The sequence below is a fragment of the Clytia hemisphaerica genome, unplaced genomic scaffold (genome assembly GCF_902728285.1).
Source record: "Clytia hemisphaerica strain Z4C2 unplaced genomic scaffold, Clytia hemisphaerica genome assembly, whole genome shotgun sequence".
In the NCBI taxonomy this organism is placed as follows: Eukaryota; Metazoa; Cnidaria; class Hydrozoa; order Leptothecata; family Clytiidae; genus Clytia; species Clytia hemisphaerica.
Window position 1 is genome coordinate 173,163 of NW_027104271.1, and position 15,200 is coordinate 188,362.

The 15,200-nt window shown below is 35.3% G+C and overlaps 2 protein-coding genes across 2 annotated transcripts in view; both read left to right on the forward strand.

The window, feature by feature from the left end:
• LOC136816675 (condensin complex subunit 3-like) overlaps window positions 1–10,273 on the forward strand; it is a 177,505-nt gene extending 167,232 nt beyond the window's left edge. Inside the window, exons 6-21 of the mRNA XM_067073000.1 lie at window positions 241–463; window positions 874–1,008; window positions 1,302–1,515; window positions 2,041–2,223; window positions 2,725–2,841; window positions 3,132–3,251; window positions 3,982–4,102; window positions 4,725–4,930; window positions 5,299–5,480; window positions 5,796–5,991; window positions 6,701–6,871; window positions 7,231–7,312; window positions 7,959–8,114; window positions 8,588–8,678; window positions 9,313–9,357; window positions 10,050–10,273. Of these exons, the coding sequence (XP_066929101.1) occupies window positions 241–463; window positions 874–1,008; window positions 1,302–1,515; window positions 2,041–2,223; window positions 2,725–2,841; window positions 3,132–3,251; window positions 3,982–4,102; window positions 4,725–4,930; window positions 5,299–5,480; window positions 5,796–5,991; window positions 6,701–6,871; window positions 7,231–7,312; window positions 7,959–8,114; window positions 8,588–8,678; window positions 9,313–9,357; window positions 10,050–10,113 (2,306 nt within the window). The 3' untranslated portion in view covers window positions 10,114–10,273. The remainder of the gene's footprint in view (window positions 1–240; window positions 464–873; window positions 1,009–1,301; window positions 1,516–2,040; window positions 2,224–2,724; window positions 2,842–3,131; window positions 3,252–3,981; window positions 4,103–4,724; window positions 4,931–5,298; window positions 5,481–5,795; window positions 5,992–6,700; window positions 6,872–7,230; window positions 7,313–7,958; window positions 8,115–8,587; window positions 8,679–9,312; window positions 9,358–10,049) is intronic.
• Window positions 10,274–11,772: 1,499 nt separating this feature from the next.
• LOC136816677 (uncharacterized) lies at window positions 11,773–15,086 on the forward strand. Its single transcript, XM_067073002.1, has 3 exons — window positions 11,773–11,975; window positions 12,274–13,539; window positions 13,963–15,086. The coding sequence occupies exons 1-3, from the start codon at window positions 11,925–11,927 to the stop codon at window positions 14,557–14,559; spliced, it is 1,914 nt and encodes a 637-aa protein (XP_066929103.1). The 5' UTR covers window positions 11,773–11,924; the 3' UTR covers window positions 14,560–15,086.
• The last annotated feature ends 114 nt before the right edge of the window (window positions 15,087–15,200 follow it).

The following is a 15,200-nucleotide window of genomic DNA, read 5'->3' on the forward strand; positions in this document are numbered from 1 at the left end:
AGTTTTAATTAAACGTTTGCTAGCCATGTAACTCAACTTCGGTGGGATGGTCTACTGCAAGAAAAGAGTGCTTATCAACGTCACTTGGCTTTTGTTATGTTGACCTGTTTTCTGATAGATTTTTCCCAATTGGATCATGACTATGACTTTGTGTAAGTTATACCTATACTTTGGTTTATTTTTAAAGAATTAAAAATTTTGATTCCAAAAATGACAAAAAAACGTTTTTATAATTTGCAGAGGCCTTACCCGAAAAGCTCCAAGAGTATATCAAACTGGTCAAAGACTTGGGTGAAGAGACAAACGGTCCAGTTAAACTTGTGACATTTGATAAGCTGACACCAGAGATCAGTTATTTTTGGTACATGTTGTGCAAACATTTGATTGGGATGGGTGAAAATGGTGAACTGATGCTTCAACAGTTGCTGCCAGAATTGACCAACTTTTGCGAATATATTAAATTGTAAGTTTTCATCAAATCTCATACCAACCATGTTTTTTGCAGAATTGTGAATTAATCGCAATGTTTATGGTGGGGAAAATATAATTTTTGTTTGAATGTTTTTATAATTTGGTTGAGAGTTTCCTCTCATAGATTGAGCGTTTGAGAAGAATTACTAAATGAGATTTACTGAAATAATAGATATCACTGAAACTACGCCACATGAATTGATGGAACTGGAAGCCAATCCGCCATAGTTCATATTTTTTAAGTATTCAGGGGAGCGAGGATGACTCGTGGGTATGTAAATTATGACAAAAACTTTCTTGCTTGCCCTTTTCCACTGCAATACGAAAAAGAGCCAAAGTTAATCGGGCTGGGGGCTTTGCTCAATGTGTTTCGGCAACTGGATATATACTTTTGTCCATTAGGTATGCAGAAAGGAATTTCATCGATTCTGCCATCATCACAGCATTCAACGGAGATGAAAGTGGAACCCAAGAGTTCATTTTGGAATACCTCTTGAAAATTGCTGGGCTCCTTGATTTCTCTGATGAAGTGGGAAGGTAAAAAAAATATGTTTAGCTTGAATGTAATAGGTTAGCCACATAATGTCTGCAGCGTTTTGAAAATTTTTTGGATGAAAGACAAGTATCTTTTTGACTTAGTGTTTCTGTGGAAAGGCCTCGTTGTATTCATTGTGCTAATTAATCAAATTTAATCAAACTTTTCAAAGCAATGATTTTATCGAAACTGTTTTCAAATTACGCTACTTAACTGTTACTTATCGTCGATGTAAGATTGTCGTGACCATCATTTTTCATGCATCCTTATGTCTCTTCATTAAAAAAAAATTCAGGAAGAATTTGAAGTCTTTGGTGCATGATTTATTGGTTGCAGAAACCATGCCTCTCTCCTTGGCATCAGTTTTGGTTGAAAGATACATCAATGCTGAAAGTGACGAGAATAAATTCGTCACAGACCTTGTGGAAACTATTGCAGACATCAAACAACCTCTTGTTCAAGTGGTCACTACAGCTATGAAGGAGAACAACCGAAGAAATGAACTGAAGGTGCTTAAAACACTTATTTTGATGTTTTAACCTAGACTTTAGACCTCTGAGGGTTCACACTTAATTCTGTGAGAATTTTCTTCAGATGAGTTGAGATTGCCCATCGTCAACAACCAAGCAAGAAAACTTTTCCCAAATTCTTTGAAACAACCCTTTAAGGATTACAATATAAATCCCTTCCAATTTTCTGCTCATTTCATAATTAATCGCTTCGGCTGGCCGTTGGTCCCGTTAAAAAATCGAAAGTTTGTCTATATGTATAAGATAATAGAATTATTCATGTAAAATATCGCCTACAAATCTGTTCTTTTTTCCATTCTAAAAGAGTACAAAAAAAGCAGGGTTCTTTGGGTTTAGCGTTATGAATCGTTTGAATCGCAGTTTAAATTAAAGAATTACAGCGACCCCTTCAGCTTCGAAGTCCGTGTAAGTAAGTCTTCATTTCTCAAAGGATTTCCTAAGTAAACTTATCACTAAGTATTCCACTTATCACTTATCTTAAATATGATTTCTTTTCTTACCTAGCTTGCAAGGATCAGAGTTGCAATTAATGAATGCCAAGAAGATCTTGACAACGCTGTCAAGTCTAATGATTTTCATCAAGCTGCAGTATTGAAAGAGCAGATGACGTCACATGAAAAAGAAAAAGAAAGTTTGTTAGATGAAATGAACATGGGCAAAATCAATGAACCTCAACGCGTGGAAAAGGTTACGGACTTTTTTTTTCGTTCGGCTATCATTGGAAACTTAACAAAGCAAGTATTCTAGGAAGTTTTCAACTAGATGAGACCAAATTAATTTATTGTTCTACGGGTCCGAATGGGTCCGACCGACCTTGTTTTTTCCAAAATCGAAAAAATAATAATATTGACTTTGTATAGCTGAGGAGCCCCTGAGGAAGGTCTTTATAAGTTTTTTACATATATCTTTAACTGTATAAGTTGAAAAAGTGTAATTTCATCCCAGAACTTAGGTAAGTTTAAAATATCACAATGGAAATAGCACGTTAGTCGCTCATCGATAAAGAGGAAGTCTACAGCCTCGAATTTTTTAGATCTTCACTTTCCGATCCATCTAGATTTTAAGAAATTCAAGACTTTTAGTTAGTGCAACCAGCAATAATTATGAGAAAACTTTTGTGATTATTTTGTATGGAAATTACTTCTGTTTTCCCGGAAAAGTTTCAAATCTTTGTTTTTTTTATTTTAGGATGACCCTGAAACGATGTTAAAATGTATGACAGTTGCGTCTTCGATGCTCTACCATGTCAGAAAATCTGCTCATTTGGCTAAGTCATCAACTCTCCTAACCTTGAAAGACGAGTTGGTGAGTAGGCAACAAGAATCATATGGTTTCAGCCTTTTTTTGATCAAATCCATGCTCAAAAGATTAAAAAAACTTTTTTTTTGCCATCATTTTATTAGTTTTGCATTTGAGAGTCCACTAGACTTAAAATGAAACAATCGGGGCTGAGATATTCAACTTTTATCTACGTCACATAAAAAGGTTTTGCTTCACCAATATTTCAGAATAAAATGAAAGAAAGCTTCCATTTAGCATGAATATTTTCAGATGCTTGTTCATACTAAAACCAACTTTTATTCTTCTTTTTTTAGATTTTCGAAGGCATAAAAAATGAAGATCCATTCATTCGTAATGAAGCCATCAAATGTCTTGGTCATATTTCGTTGATCAGCAAAGATTTTGCTGCACAACACCTTGTCCTCTTCCTTCAGGTTTGTTTGTCTTACTTATTTCTATGGTGTTGATTATGCTGGAGAATTTTACAGTTCACTTTCCACTTATCCACCATCGCCACGATAACACTATAATAGACCTTATCGGAGTTTTTTATTTTTCTAAAAAAGTGATGCATTGTGAGATTGTTTCGAGTGTATTACAATAGAAATCTCTTCGGAATTCCTCGAGGGAATTCTATTGTAATACACTCGAAACAATCCCACAATGCATCGCTTTTTTAGAAAAATAAAAAACTCCGATAAGGTCTATTACATTGTGTCTTCGGGCCCTTGAAAACCTTGTAAATGAAAACTTTCCAACCTTGAGTGATAAAGGATTTTCTTCGAAAAACCTTGAAAATTCATTGAGCATCACTTTCTTAGCTCATGTTTATCAGTTTTTGGCTCTTGGGTTTTTTCTGCAGTTATCTTAAAAAAATCTTTTGGGTTTTTCTCGCTCGTAAATTAAAGGGAACTGAAAAATTATCTAATTAAAAGTCTCAATCATTATTATGATAAAATTTGAGTGTTTTTAAGCCTTGAAAAAGACACAGTTAATAAACCTCGAAAATCTGCTAAAATATAGTCAGAGAAACCTTGGCAACCTTAAAAAGCTCTTTGATTAGACAATCTTGTAAAGGACACAGCCAAATACCTTGATAATCTACTCTAAAAACTTTTCAAAAATGGCTAAGCTCTTCAAAATATTTTTCATTATGATTGTTAGGTTGCCCAAGTGGATCAAGAATTATTACAAATCACATCTGTCAACACGATATTTGATTTGTTCCTCATGTATGGTCTAGAAGCTTTCAATACCGAACAGCCCAACAGCAAGAAGAATGAAGGTATCATATTTTCTCAATGCAGTACAAAATTTTCACGATCCTCGCTTCATGAAGAAACAAAGGATGCTTTCAAATGTGGTAACTCAGAAGCAGGCCTGTGTTGATTATTTTCATCTCTCTTTATCATGCCTCAATACCGCGGACATATGGTTATGCTTGCTAATCATAACTTGTACGCTATAAGGATAAGCGTTTATTACCAAGGATTGGATGATGCAAAACAATTGTATATCTAAGCACGTCAATGCCTTTGGGTATTTAACGACTTCAATAAGGTCATATGGAATGTTTGGCTTGAAGCACGAAAGAAACACTGTAAAGTGTAAATTTGGATCACGTCTATTGTGTCTATGTTAATGAAATCGTTTGGATAGGTTTTGATCCTAATAAACTTACTCCTACCAAGCATGTTATACAATCATTGATTGTTTCATAAATTATGTCATGAGCAACACCTAAATCATTTCCAAAATATTGCTTTGCGTTAGTTTATTCCCAGAGTCGAGTTCATAATAAGTTTACTCTATCATTTAAAATTAACACTTGTAATGTTTTCAAAACAAGGCAGTCGTTGCGCTCAAAGTAATTTATGAAAATGCCTATTGGTCGTCTTTTTTTTAAGAATCAAACAATGAAGAAGACACTACAATGGTTTCACAAGAAGAACAAGAAGAAACGGAAGGGAACAAAACAAATATTGAAGAAGAAGAAGGTGAAAATGAAGAGCCAACAATTATTGAAGAAACACCACCTGAAGAACAGAAAAGTAATGCTGGCAATGCTGCAGAAAGTGTACTCGAAATTATGGTCATGTTTCTTGAAGGGGAGGTAAGATTGGGTCAAAGACCGTAGAACAACTTTATTGCGTAGACGAGAGGCACGAAATTTGTGTAGGAGACCATATCTTAATGACACAGTAGTAGTTATCTATTTATATTATGAATAGATAATTATTGTCATATAGTGTCATAAAAATCTGCTCTCTTACACAAATGGAAAATCTAGTTCTGTCATGTTATATAGAGTGATTAATTTCTTGTCTTCAAACTTTTGCCCAAAAAACAATCGTTTTATTTTTCGAAATAGGGGACTATTTCTCAATTGATCCCAGCCTCAGAGAACAGAAGTTTTTTTTAAATTTTATTCATTGCTGTCATTGTAACAATTTGATGTTTTACGTTCGTATTCCTTTGTAGAGTCCAGATTTACGTACATCAGTCGCAGAAGGGATGGCTAAATTACTGATCTCTGGACGAATCGTGAGCGCAAAGATTTTGACGCGTTTGATCTTGTTATGGTATAATCCAATCACAGAGGACGACATCAAATTACGTCATTGTATTGGCGTGTTTCTTCCACTCTTCTCCTTTGAGAATAGGTAAACTGATTGTTATTTTTAATTGTTTATAAGTCGGTCAACGTATCACCTAAATAAGTTCTTTAAAAGAAAGAACTCTTTGAAATAAGGATCGTTTTTTTCACATTTCAAAGGGTCGGAAAATTCACAATTTTTTGGTTACCTCGAAGGGTAGGATTTTTTTTCGAATGGAAGAAAAAGTCTCTAAGAGTCGGTTTCGTAGGTCCCGTCCGGACATTCCCCTCATCCGCCAACCCTAGTTACCCCCCGGACTATGATGCAGCAGGAATATTCAAATCAATTGCCCAATTCTTCTTTTCTTTTCATTGACTATAGATCACATCAAGAGATTTACGAAGAGACCTTTTTACCTGTTCTTAAAACTTTGTTGAACGCACCGACCTCTTCACCATTGAGTCGTGTTGACGTCACGAATGTTGTAGATCTTTTGATCCAATTGACTGATGTTCGAAATTTGGTACAATTCAACGTGACCACCGACACTTCACAGAATAATTTACTCAACACGCTGGTAAGCTTTTCTTTGTACTATTGTTCATAGGACATACAAGATTCTCAATTTCAGTGTAAACGATGGTGATAATATTTGATGTCGGCTGTCTGTCTGTCTGTCTGTCTGCCATAACTTTGGACAACCTGGAGACTGACAAAAATGGTTGGAGTTTAGACTAAAAAAACATATCTTGTAACTTTCTATGGGATGTTTGAATTTTTATCGTTCGAAAAGTCTTTTATACTTTGCTCGATATGTGGTCCGTCTATACTTGGCCGAAATTTTGAAATTCGTTTCTTAGGTTAATATCTGCGAAGCAATTAATTCATTGATTAGAAATTTCAATTTTTTGCTGTCGGTGACGAGTCTTGGCTTCTCAGCAGATGTTTTTATGTCCCCCTAGCACAATGAATTGCTTCATTAAATTCCCGTACTGGTGGCTGGACGAACTTTTTCAAGTCAAAAAATATTCTTAAAAATGTGTGGATATTCCTTGGAAAAATGGCGAAATTTTTAAGTGACGGTGGACGAATTAAAATCAGTCCTTACCCCCTGAAAGTTTTAGATTAAAAATTACCCACTGGAAAATAAAAAGTACTCCTGTAGAGCCCCCTGGAAATACTTTCCAGATTACCCTCTGGAAATGTTCGTCCACCTCCTGAATGGATACACAATAAAATGGCCAAACCAATCCAACTTTATTCATCTCAGTTTCTTTTTTTAACAGGAAACACATGTTCACGATTCACTAGCAATGCGATTAGCCAATGAAATTCTTTCCGACCCTGAAGATCCAGATGTCAAATTATTTTGCAAAACGCTCACTCAATTAGCAATCTGTCCAAAGAATGTGGCAACTATTCGCGATCTTATCGAATTGTCAAGCCAGATAACAGAGGTAATATACTGTTCAAAAAAACTCACAGTATCACTTATCTTTTTAAGGAAACTTCGGAGTTTTAACATTTCAGTTGAGCCTCTTAATTCGAGCCTCTATAACTCGAACAAGTTTCCCCGTCCCTTCAGGTAGCAACGTTGTTTCAACGTTCATCTAACGTTATATGGACGTTGTGAACGTTAGATAAACGTTGAAACAACATTGTGTCCCTTCAGATAGCATTGCAAACCTTACAAACCTGACTCCATGACTCGAAATTTGTGTTTTCCGTGCTTGTTCGACTTATGGGGACTCCACTGTGTCATTTCTATATCGACATATTCATTACTTGGTTGATTGCTATCTTTATTATTTTTCAGGTATTTGAAGGGAATCGCGTAGCTAAAAAGTCGATCGAAAAATTCCAGAGCACTCTAGAACGCCTTTTGATAGACGGAGGAGGTAAATCTTTGTTTGCCCCTTATATTAAGCAGTTTAAACAGTTTTTTTTAAGCAGTAGATGCATACATCAAGCCCGTGCAGAAACTGCCGGACCTTGACGGTGTCGGCTTTTTGTAATCACCTTACAAATTGTATAAGTAGCTTTGACTTTTATTAGCCTTTGTTGCTACCTGTTCGTCAACTTGAAATAAACTATTACATACATACATACTTTGCTGTGTCTTTTTGTCAAATCGACAAACTTATTGTCGCAAAAAATGGGTTGTCATTAAATCAATCCCATTACAGATCATTGATCCCACGTACACCACGCTCCGTTCTAAAGTGATGTGTGACAATTTGACCTGGTTGTTCAGAAAATTTTCAGAAACAATCAATACAGCTTTGCGTTTTGCTTTAGAATGAAAGCGAAAATGAAAGCGAAAGTGAAAGCGCTTGGGTTCTATATGTTTGTTTCTGACGTTTGATTTTTTTACAATTGTTTTGCCGCATTCGAAAGCTTATTTAATATTCATCCCGAAACTGGATGAAAAATATCAAAGCGGTCCGCTGACCTAGGCTGATTCTCCTAGCCATTGCCTTTAGAATGCATACGTGTAATGTATTGCATAGTATCAGAATTTCACTTTCAACTTTTGCATAACAGGTAGTATGTCATCAACTGGACAAGAAAGTCAAGATGCTACCGTTCCACCAGCAGTAGAAGCCAATAGTACACCGATTGCTGATCTCGATAGTGGTGCGCGAAATAACACATTGACCGACACTGATGCCGATAAAACTTTGACGGATACTGAGAATGGTAAAAGCTTTTCTTTTTCTTCTATCTATCCGCGTGTTTGATTCTAATCTCCATTATCTTTTGTTACAAGATTTAACGATTTTTCTCCTATATATATTTTGTATTTGATTAACGTGCAGCAGTGTCTCTTTTCATCCAAAAATTATATGCAAAGTTTGGGCTATTCATTGTGTTATCAAAAGTTACATCAATACTGTTAGCTTGAGCCGTTAGTGGAAAAACATCTTTAGGACCGTAAATTGTCAAACGTTGATTTTTGTTAGTCAGAAAGCTGCCTTGTGAACCCCAAAATGCTTGCACGTCTGTTATTCTTCGTTATATCTTCAAGCTATCAATTTAGAATTTTTAAGGGTGATTCATTAGACTTAAAACTTCATAAAAATCCTACTTTCCTTTCCATTTAGTAATCTAATAATAATAATTTCTATTCGTCAAAGGCTGAATGCAATTTTATAATTTCGTCATTGTTTTAGAACTTCCACCCAACAAACATAAGTTGTCTTCTTCGAGTGAAAAAATTGCATCCAAATCAAAACGATCGAAAATACAAGATTCGCGCGTCAGGTAAAAGACTAACACTCCAAGTCTACTAAACCGTGTTAAAAGAGTTTTAATGAATAGCAAGCTTGAAAGACGTGTGTCATGAACATGTCATTAACCCCCCCCCCTGGTTAATCCATGATCTTCATGACACACGTCTTTTCATAATTTCTATGGAAACGACTTGGATTTGCCAGTGGTTAGATATGTAATCAAACGATTTGGAATATTATTGGAACTAATTTTAGCAGGAACTAATATTAGCGATCGGAAGAAAAAATCGGAAAAATAGCATTTCGCGGGTTTTAATTTTAATTTTCGCGGTTTTGCCCTTTTTTGGACAAATTTCTTTTATTTTCCTAGGGATTTTTCAAATTTTTCGATAAAATTGGAAAAAATTGTACTTTGCGGGTTAGAATTGATTACTAAAAAAATTGAACTTTAAACACTAAAATTAATTCCCACGAAAATTAGTTCCAATAAGGTAGAGCACATTGATTTGAACGGAATGTTACATCAATTCTAAAAGTAATGATCTGATACCTAGTCATAGATGTTATCTTTCTCTTTACGTGAGTCTGATTTCCCTTGTATAAATTCGAGATGAACCTTTTACAAATCACTTTACCGCGATTATTTTCCGTTCTCATTTTCATAGTTCTGCAAGTGTTGATTTTCGTGTAAATCCAAAAGCTTCTACAGTGTAAGTTCTTTTTATCGAAGTAACGGTTTATAAAATTTTACATTGTGAACATAAGTAAACTACAATGTACTTTCGCGGAAACTCTGACAATGTCCATGAATCGAAAGCAATGCTTTAGCATGTTCAGTTTAATGCGAACATAATTGGCATGTTATTCAAATATACACCTCAGCTAAGGCTTTACAGATAACAAAATAAAAATTACCAGTTAGCTTCACTTTCTCGTTATATCAACGAAACCATCTTCATTTACCAGATTATTAAATTTTTCTCTATTTGGTAATATTCCACTCTTGAATATCTTTTCAACGTGCTTAAAACCGCTAGTTAATTTTTATAATTTTTATTGAATTAAGTTACAGCGTGGCATATTTCCATAACTCATAGGAATTATCATTTTACATTAAAACAAATATGATACATGTTTTTATAAGAACATACAAAATTTTAGAGACCTCAGATGTTCTTAACTCTTTTTAAGTTGTAAGCCTAAAAATGTTCTTAACCAGTTTTTCACCTGTTTGTGGGTATTTTTATGTGATTCCCTAAAATAATGGGTGTTTTAGATTTCGCAAAGCCTTAAAATGTTCTTAACTTGTTCTTAAGATTTTGGCCCTATGTTCTTATATAGTTTGTTCTTATAAAAAACCTTGAAGTACTAATAATGTCTCCCATTTTTTTCTGGTTTTCAGTGAAGTCGAAGACGAAGATGAAGAAATGGAAAGCGAAAGTGAAAGTGAAGGAGAAGAAGAGTAAATGCTGTCGTCGTAATTACCAATTAATTTCTCATTACGTATCTAGAATTTCTAAGTCATTTTTAAGGGAAGTATTTATAATTATATTGCTTTGGTTTTGCAATCTGTAACATTTACCCCTTGAGTTCTGGTAAAAAATCTGCCGCATTGTCAATGTAGAAGATTCTTGTATTGCTGTGGTTGTATCGAATCCCAATGTAGTGTTTAGTGTTTTGTCAATTTTTACCTTCGTCCTTGTATATAGATTTCTTTGAATACTAATAATATTCTCAACTTCAGTTGAGCTACAATTTGACAATGTCTGTCTGTGTGTGTGTGTGTCTGTCTGTCTGTCACAAAAACTTTAGGGCAGCCTGTAGTCTTCAAAAATGCTTGGATTTGGCTGAAATTTTGCACACTTGTTCCTTGGGTGAATATCTGGGGGTGTTTTTTTCTCTTTTTGAAAATTTTGATTTTTGGGCCTAGGGACGAGTTTTTCGCCAAAACGAGGCTAAAATTTTAGGGCAGCCTGGAGACTTCAAAAATGCTTGGATTTGGCTGAAATTTTGCACACTTGTTCCTTGTGTGAATATCTGGGGGTGTTTTTTTCTTTTTTTGAAAATTTTGATTTTTGGGGCCTAGGCACGAGTTTTTCGCCAAAACGAGGCTAAAACTTTGAGGTAGCCTGGAGACTTCAAAAATTGTTCGATTTGGCTGAAATTTTGCACACTTGTTCCTTGGGGGAATATCTGGGGGTGCTTTTTGCATTTTTCAAAAATTTTGATTTTTGGGGCCTGGGAACGAGTTTTTTGCCAAAACGAGGCTAAAGCTTTGGAGCAGTCTACAGGCCTCCAAAATGATCGGATTTGTTTGAAATTTGGCACACTTGTTCATTGGGTAAATATCTGGGGGTCTACAATTGGGCCTATGAATGATTTGAAGCCACTGAAGTTGAGCCCAGTGCGTTGCGCACGTTCGACTATTGACAAATATATAATCAAATGAATTAATTTACAAAAAAGTGCTTTCGGCGAAACTGTTTTAGCTTTATTCATCAAAATCTTTCATAAAATTGTCTTCACAATTGGAAATTTTCTAATCCAATCAACTTTTTTTGATTTACAATTTTTTAGCTATTTCTTTTATTCTCGATGTTCTGACTTGGATTATCCACAAATTATTTTGACTTAACTTTCTCTTCTAAGATAAGCAAGCTTTAATTACTTATCATTTATCTGGCACCTAGATGCAGAAATTTTCATCCGACACGTTAAAGCTCTAAAGGTCGGGACAATTTTCAACATCTAGAAGGTTTAGATTACGGAATTTTGCCAAACCGCGTCAAGGATTTTGCAGCGGGAGGTCTAGTAACCCAGCCCTCTTTTTCGGGGATTGGCGGGTCCAACCGAAATATTTTTACCTTAACGCGTAAGAGTAGTTGAACCCGACTGGGGATGCGGCACATCAAAGGCTGACTATCATTCCTCTTCGCTCCTTTAGAGCTTTAGCGTGGGCGGCCGCCAATCCGCCATCCGAATATCACATAAACTCATCATTGGCTTGGTGGAATTAATGCAGCTCCTTTATGGTCATTGCAAGCCGTGATCTAAGATGACTGATAAATCAATGGTTTGACAAGGCCGACAATGTTAAGAAATGGAATGTGCTCATAGTTGAATGATTTTCAACACAAATAGAAACATTGTTTAAGTTGGTTAACCAAAGCTGCAGTGAAACACCAACGAACAATGCTAACAAAAACAAACTGAACAGAATTGTGGATATTGGTAAAGCAGTAAATGAAGTAGTGTAGATTTTGATTAGGTGTGGAATATGTTTTTCAGATTCTGGAAATTTTGCATATCACTGGCACTTCTCTCCAAGGTACTGTAGAAATACTCTGAAAACTCTTTCTTTTAATATTATTTAGTATTTACCTAAATCAAAAGTTGGAATTTGATGTCCTTGTCAGTGGTTGAATTTTCAGTTTTAAGGAGAGAGAGCTCGATTTCAATAAATAATTTTTTCCTTTGAATGACAAATCTAATGTCTTAAAATTGATTACATCGAAATAAAACTTACAATACATCGCAGCGTCTTTGATTTTTATAGACAGTGACAACAAATTAGCTAAATTTCTCAGGACTTTAGGCATAATTTTTTACTTGTTTTCCTTTTTAAGCTATCATTTTGCGTTAACCAATTCGGTGATATTGGAGAAGAGCATGATTTAGATGACCTCATTACGAAACGATTCCAAATCAACCATGTAGGGCCTGGTAGTAATGCCAGCTCCAGTAGTGACATTCAACAGAACAACTCCACTAAAGAAGATGGTTTTCTTGTGCAGAACTTTTCTGGAGATATTGATAGACGACAAGCAGATACTCTAGATTCTATATTGCAAACAGTACTAAACAATTTATCTAAAACTGAAACTTTTACCGTACAACATTTTTCTGGTGATGACGAAAATTCGACGAAGGTCGACTCTATAAATCATGGTTACGGTTCTGGTTTTCTAGCAAATGAATTGCATGAACTGACCCCTGGGAAGGTCTCTGGTACTGATGCTCAATCAGTTGAATCAACAGGCATGGATACAACTTCTTTAGATTCGTATGGTATTTCAGGTTCTGGTGATTCTGAGCTACCTGGTGATTCTGAGTCAAATACACCACCAGACTTAACGGAACATGATAGTTTACAGAACTCCATATTTCCATTAAATGAGCAATCAAATACAGATATATCTGTGAAGAATGGAGCTCAAAACACAATTTTCAAAAGCCTTGCTGGAGTTGAATCTTCACGCAGTGAACCATTAAAAAGTAAAAAGTCTACAGTCGAAAAGACTGTCGATCCCGGGACATTGAATTTCCTTCCAAAATTGCAAAACAAAGAGACATTGAAATTTTTGGACTCCGTTAATAGTAACAGAAGGAAACCGATTTCTAAAACACTTGCTCGGGAACAAGCCGTACGCTTCGTGAAATTCTTCCGTGACGGCGTAACGTTAAACGTCGCTGAACGTAAGCGAAGTTACGTTCCTACGGCTTCAAACATTCAAAGATCAAATAGACCTAGAAATGAAATTCAATTTTTCACTTCAAGATTTCATACCCCAAGAAAAACTTCAATGCAAGAGATTTTCAAGCGTGATCATATCGAGATTCATAAAAATATTCGAAAATTAGCTAACATGTATAAAGGAAATTCGTTGCTTAGCGACCTATCGAAAATGACCAATCAATGGAGGGGATATAATGATAATAGGAGACTGGATTCTAATCCTGTTTGGATGAAGTTTTTGAGAGACGCCATGAGACCACATGAAATGCTTAATATGAATGCGGACAATCGACAAAGACTTCTAGGTTATATGTATAGACCATCAAATGGAAATAAAGATACGATGCTAGCGAAAGATGGAAAGCTTTTCAAAAAGGTTATTACGGTTATTTACTTGTCGTTTTTTAAACTGCTGATCGTAGTATCAATTATTTTATTAATCTGGTTGAGTAATTTGGTCATCCATTAGAAAGTTCTATGTTTATGTAGGCTCTGCATACATATATTCCTACGTTTCGGGTGTAAGTAAGAGTAAGGCCTAAAAGACTGGACTTAGAGCCTAGATCTTTATTCTCAACCGTAATTTTTTTAAACATTTTTTTATTACTATTAGATTTAAAATGAGTACAAGACAACTTTCGTTTTCTCGATCAGTTGCAAACCTTTTCAAAGATAAATGCGCATTTCAGCTATTTTTTTGAATTCGTTACCTTTTAACCCTTCCTGACAGAGGAGTGTTTAGCGCTACTATACAATTAAGGCACATGGTATAATCAGCTCAATTTTTGATTGGTTTTAGGTTGGTAGTATAAATATCAAACCTGGCGAAATCCAAGCTCACTTCATGAATGATCTACATAAAAAGCAATCCATGTATGCAACACCAGGAATTAAGCCTCATCCTTTTGTCAACCCACAAAGCCATGCTACCCAACCAAACACTCAGGCCACTCAACCAAATTACAAGCCATCGTATAATGTACAGACTTTCCAATCCGTACAACAACACCCTCCACAGATGACACCATATTCAAATTATCCTCCTCAACAGTTCTGGACACAACCGAAAACTAGACAATCTCAACTGTATCCCCATATTAACGGTATCAATTCTTGCTTACCGGAAAACTCACTTTGTGATGCAGGACATGATGAACAATGTTGTGGTCCAGCCTCTTTTTGTATTGATTACTGGGGCACTGGGAAATGTATATCCATGAGTAAAAATCCAGAATTGAATGACCATAGAAACACTTATAAAATGTGGAATAATTTAAACGCTAAGAGACAGTTCAATAGGATGTTAAATCAAGTGAAAAATGAGATTTCGTTGTACGGGTTCCAGAAAAAGTTGAGTGATATATTGAATACAGCGAAATTTTCGAAGAAAAAGTGAATATGATATTTTAATTGAGAGAATGAATGTGTAAATATTGTAAATATTCTTGGATTGAAAAGGACTCAATCATAAAACTACCGTTCGTGCAGACAAAAACTAGGGTAACAAAGTTTGACCATTTACAGCGCAGAGAAAAATTAGCCAAATTTGAGTAAATTTGTGCGAACAATCAGCCGTTACAGTACATCACTTTTTACACCCTTAAACTTTCTTTCATTTCAATCGTTATAGTGTATAGTTGGTCTAATATCGGCATCCCTCATCTAATAGACCTTTTCATAAATTACGTTGCGAACATCACTTAACATCACTTGCCTCATTTTGAAATTATTGCCATTTCGACACCCTTCTAATAGATAGGATTAAAGTGTAGGTCCGAACCACTGATTGAGAAAAATATTTTTTTCCTCTCTGACCGCTAATTAGCAGCCGCCAATTCCAACTTTCCTATTACTCCCAGCCGTAGCTGCCATAAGAGAAAATGTACTTGTGTCGAAGGTACTCTTTTCGGTTTTTAAATTCTGTTTCCTACCTAAGGGATTTTGATTTGAACCACCCTAATGTTGATTTGTAAACTAAGATATTTTGGTTGCCAGACTATATATTATTGAGGCTGATTTTATTTTCACAATCTAATT

Coding starts and splice junctions, on each gene's coding strand:
- LOC136816677 (XM_067073002.1), top strand. CDS start 11,925: ATGTTTTTCAGATTCTGGAAATTTTGCATATCACTGGCACTTCTCTCC. Junction 11,976..12,273: donor CACTGGCACTTCTCTCCAAG/GTACTGTAGAAA, acceptor TTCCTTTTTAAG/CTATCATTTTGCGTTAACCA. Junction 13,540..13,962: donor ATGGAAAGCTTTTCAAAAAG/GTTATTACGGTT, acceptor GATTGGTTTTAG/GTTGGTAGTATAAATATCAA.